The sequence below is a fragment of the Scomber scombrus genome, chromosome 18 (assembly GCF_963691925.1).
Source record: "Scomber scombrus chromosome 18, fScoSco1.1, whole genome shotgun sequence".
Classification (NCBI taxonomy): domain Eukaryota; kingdom Metazoa; phylum Chordata; class Actinopteri; order Scombriformes; family Scombridae; genus Scomber; species Scomber scombrus.
Genome location: NC_084987.1, coordinates 13,703,464 through 13,708,067, shown reverse-complemented (window position 1 = coordinate 13,708,067; position 4,604 = coordinate 13,703,464). Strand labels below are relative to the sequence as shown.

At 40.0% G+C, this 4,604-nt stretch overlaps 1 protein-coding gene across 1 annotated transcript; it reads right to left on the bottom strand.

The window, feature by feature from the left end:
- Positions 1-2,922: 2,922 nt before the first annotated feature.
- Positions 2,923-4,035, bottom strand: LOC133999500 (somatostatin receptor type 2-like). The gene has a single exon (XM_062438698.1). It carries the CDS (start codon positions 4,033-4,035, stop codon positions 2,923-2,925), a length of 1,113 nt encoding a protein of 370 aa, XP_062294682.1.
- Between the last annotated feature and the right edge of the window lie 569 nt (positions 4,036-4,604).

Here is a 4,604-nt window from a genome sequence, read left to right as displayed (position 1 = left end):
ACCTGCAAGATTACATGTGACAAGCTTGTTTTACATTCATTTGTGATTTGTGTTAACTTGTAATTATTTTAAAAACAATTGTGATGTGGAAGATACAGACATTAAAATAATGTGAACATATTTTGCCACGAATTAAAAAGATTTTGAATTAAGTAAATTTTCCATTTATTTAAATATTTATCCTCTTTAAATGTCTCACCAATGGGGCCGCTGCAGTATTGCACCAAAATGAAGCTCACTGTATGTTACTTCTTTATTTAGTTTCAACACAACTGTACACAATTCTTGTTATCACCATCAAACTTGGTGTAGCTGTATAATTGAACAGAACAGAAATTGGATGAGTACACATAATGTAAACTTTCTATGGAGACAGTAAAAATCTTAATGGTGATTAAATTTTGCTAACCACATAAAACATTGCATTTGAACAATTAAAATAAAGCTCACTGCACTGGGCTAAAACACAATGGAACAAATGTCAAATAGAAAATCAGAAATGCAGTTGTAAAAAAGCTGACAACAAATTCTAAGCATTGCTCTAAGAAAGGTATATAATAATTATTTGCAACAATTGTGCACTCGATTGACGGTTTTGTACAACATATGCATGCTTTGCATCAACTAACTACACAAAGTCACGTTATCTGTAATATCTGATACTATGAAACACTAATCAAGGTGTTTGCTTTGCTCTGGCTCACATTTTGTACAAATACCACAACATTTTTTCTTGTTTTATGTAATGCAGGGATTTGGTTTTGTAGCTGGATGGTGAATGGTGGTCCTAAAATAGGTTCAGTCATCTGAGCAATGCCTACATTCATAATTCATGTCGAGTCATATCTCTATTGTTATTACGCTAATGAAGGCTTTCATGGGACAAACACTCTTGGTCACTGTTGCTATGGAAAAATAGGACACTAGATAGGTGTGTTGTGTCTTTCAGTGGTAATAAGATGGTAAGAGTCCAGATAACGAATTCAACAATACTGAGAAGACACAGAGTGGATATGGAATTTGATTAGTCATGGCTGGGGGCTAACAATGTGTATGTGTGTGTATATGCACTCCTGTGTTTCATGCCTGACTCACACATGAAGAAGCTGTATCTAACTAAAACAACATGCTTTGAGTGGCTCCATCAACCTGTTTCAGTGTTTTTAATTTAATTTAATTTAATTTAATTTATCTGACTGTGGGACATAATTTACCTCACAATTTTGCCAGAGACTGACTAGCTTATCCTTTGCACATTAATCATAATCTTTACCTGGTTCTGGTTTGTGTGAGGGAGCCTGCACATGTTGGTTTCATAACTCATACAGATAGTAATCTGACTACAGTGTAAGAGGGAGTCACAGGATGGCAGGATGAACTGTGGACTCCTAGAGCAGCACGGCAGTGATGATGATAAAGGAACACCAGAGCCTCTCGAGGATAAGTGTTCTAGCCCTTCTCAAAATTCACATCTCTCAGACACCCGGAGACAAAAACAACACTTGAAATGTGGCCTCCCAAGTGTCAAGGATTATAAAAGAAGGATGGGTCAGTGTCAGCATACAAATTCTGGAAAGAAGCTCGCAGTGAGAGGCTGCAGGGGACAAACTAGGGGACAGAGCCTTATTCTCAAAGTCAAAGAAAGTAGAGAAATGTCGGAGTCACCAAAAGACCCAGACATGTGCATTCTATTATATTTTAAACCCATCTTAAGTTAAAAACGGTCTCCCACTGCTTTCAAAACAGAACAGTGACCCATCCTCTTCTTATAACTCTACCCAAATGCGGGGAAATGGTGGTGAGTCAACAGATGACCTGTGACACACACTACAGCCCCTGGAGAGGTGAGTAAAATAATAATTTGTAAAATATCATCTGAGCAAGTGTTACACTCTCAGATGACATAAAATACATGATGCTGAGACACTACTCGGATTTCATGTTGAATAATTTAGAATCATGCAGTCTGGCCTTTTTGACACTAGTAGTAACTGTAACAGCTGCAAACAATTATTAAAAGTTACAAAATACACCTAAATAATGGAAAACAGGAATTCAGTCCAATAGAAACAGGCATATGGTGACATTTAAGTAATTCTGTACAAAATTGTAGTATAATTAATTCTATACATGATAGCAGCACTTTGGTTAGAGGCTGGCTTACCGTTAACAAAATATAAATTATGTATGTTACTATAATGAAGCAGAATAGAAGCAACACAGACCTACATTTTGGTTGGCCACAGACTTGATATTGTTATTCACATTTGCATTTCAATACATTCATATTAAATGTAAGACTTGCACAATGCCATCACATTAAATTACACTGCTGTACAACATAATAAATGACACTGACATTCATTTAAGTAACTGAAAAGAAAGCATTACTTATTTACAAGCCAGCCAAACTGAATGACTCTAAATATAAAATCATCCCACTCCTCGATTTTCTGTACAGTTATACTGTCAAAACATTCCCCAGAAATTATAAGGTTGCCAGTTTTATCAACAGCATGTTGCTGTTTTACAGCATATGAGTACACTTTCACACAGAACTATAGAAACTTGGCACAAGCCTTCTGCTATAAAGTATGTATATAATCCTGGGTCTCCAAGTGACATTCATATCACCCAGTGGACCAGTAAGTGGGCGTCAGTGTCTGTTCCACCACGTCAGAGTCAATACACTGAGGTCCAGATTTCATTATCATTTCATTTACAACACAGAGCAAACATTTGACATTCTGATTATGTTATAATGGATTTGTTTACGGTCAGGGAAACCCAACAATGAATGAAGGTGGATAGAGGAACAGTGCAGTTTAACATCTTTGTCATTTCTGTCTGTGTTCCCTTTTGATTAATAATTGAAAAGAGCAGATAGTGTTCAGTTTCACAGAGATGGCTATGAATTTTCCCTCAGATACTGGTCTGCAGGTCACCATTCAGCAGAGTACTTTGGGTCTCCGTGGGGTCATTCATCATGCGAGACTTATCCTGTCGGCTGTCACTGCGCTCTACCTCATCTAGCCCACCCACCTTCTTAAGACAGAGAACATTCTGGAAACTCTTTTTGAAGTTCTCTGACAGGAAAGCGTAGAGGATAGGGTTGGCACAGCTGTTGGCATATCCTAGAACCACCACAAAAGCGAAGGTGCTCCTGAGGATGGGAGTGGTGCTAATGGTGCCTGTCACTGAGGTGACATTGAAGACGTAGAAAGGCAGCCAACAGAAGACGAACACTGCCACCACAATGGACACCATCCTTGTCACCTTTCTCTCTGAACGCTTCCTTTTGGAAGAGCTCACCCGGATGCCTGAGGACTTCACCTTGATGATGATGAACAAGTAGCAAAGGCAGATGACCATGAGGGGAAGAAAGAAGCCGAGAATGAAAGTGTAGAACATGAAGGCTGTTTGGTAGGCCTCTTGAGGCTCAGGCCAGACGATGGTGCAGAAACATCCATCATGCTTTGTGATCACACCGCTGTAGATGACGATGGGCAGGTTCACCATCAGAGACACTCCCCAGACTGTCAGGTTGATTGTCTTGGCCATGCGAGGCTTGCGCCACTTTGTGGACTTAATTGGATGCACTACAGCCAGGTAGCGGTCGATGCTCATGACCATTAGGCAGAAGATGGAAGTGAACTGGTTCAGGGAGTCAACGGTCATCACTACCCTGCAGAGCACTGGTCCAAATGGCCAATGGACCAGCGCCAGCTGGATGGCAATGAAAGGCAGTCCCAGCATAAAGAGCACGTCAGCTACTGCCAGGTTGAGGATATAGATGTTGGTGACTGTCTTCATCTTGGCATAGCGCAGGATGACGTAGATGACAAGGGCATTTCCACAGAGTCCCACTGTACAGACCAGAAAGTACATGCAGGTGATAACCACCGTACTGGTTCTGTTGAAGCTGTGGTCTGTGTAGTTCCCAGGGAGGTCTGACTCATTGCCCTGCATGAAGCTGTCATACATGAGGTGCTCTGACAGGTTGGGAGGGGATGATGGAAAGATCCAGGAGTCCATTATGCCTCAGTCTCTCGGTCTCACATAGATTATGGCATTCCACCTACACATGAAGACACATCAACATGTCAATAACAGTGTAAAATACTTAAAAATGACGTAAACCATTTTCACAATCTTGAGACTAATGGTCTATAGTTTACAGAGCATCAAATAATGATTACATTTGATATTGATACTAATATTGATTTTATGCCTTCTAGAGGAAGGAAGTGATATTCTTCATCAAATATTGAATGTGATCTCTCTGCCTTCCTCTACCAAGACAACTTGCAGACAGATGTCAGTGTGTTGACCCAATTGATCTGAATGTAATGAATGGCTACCACATGACATTTTGCAAAAACTGTTCACATGAGCGACAAAACATGGTCCAATAATGTTGGTCACGAGTTATTTTCTAATAACCCTTATGGCCCAGGGGATTTTATGAATTTTGCCTTTAAATCCTCTTTCCTGGGAACACACTGATTGATCGCATGTGTAAAGAAGAGCACCCCAGAAGCTTACAGGCAGTGCTTACCCCCTAAAACAAAACCTTCATTGTGTGTTTGTTTGGTCAGGCACTG

What these genes read in the sequence shown, in the direction of transcription:
- LOC133999500 (XM_062438698.1), bottom strand. Translation starts at nt 4,035, where the DNA reads ATGGACTCCTGGATCTTTCCATCATCCCCTCCCAACCTGTCAGAGCAC.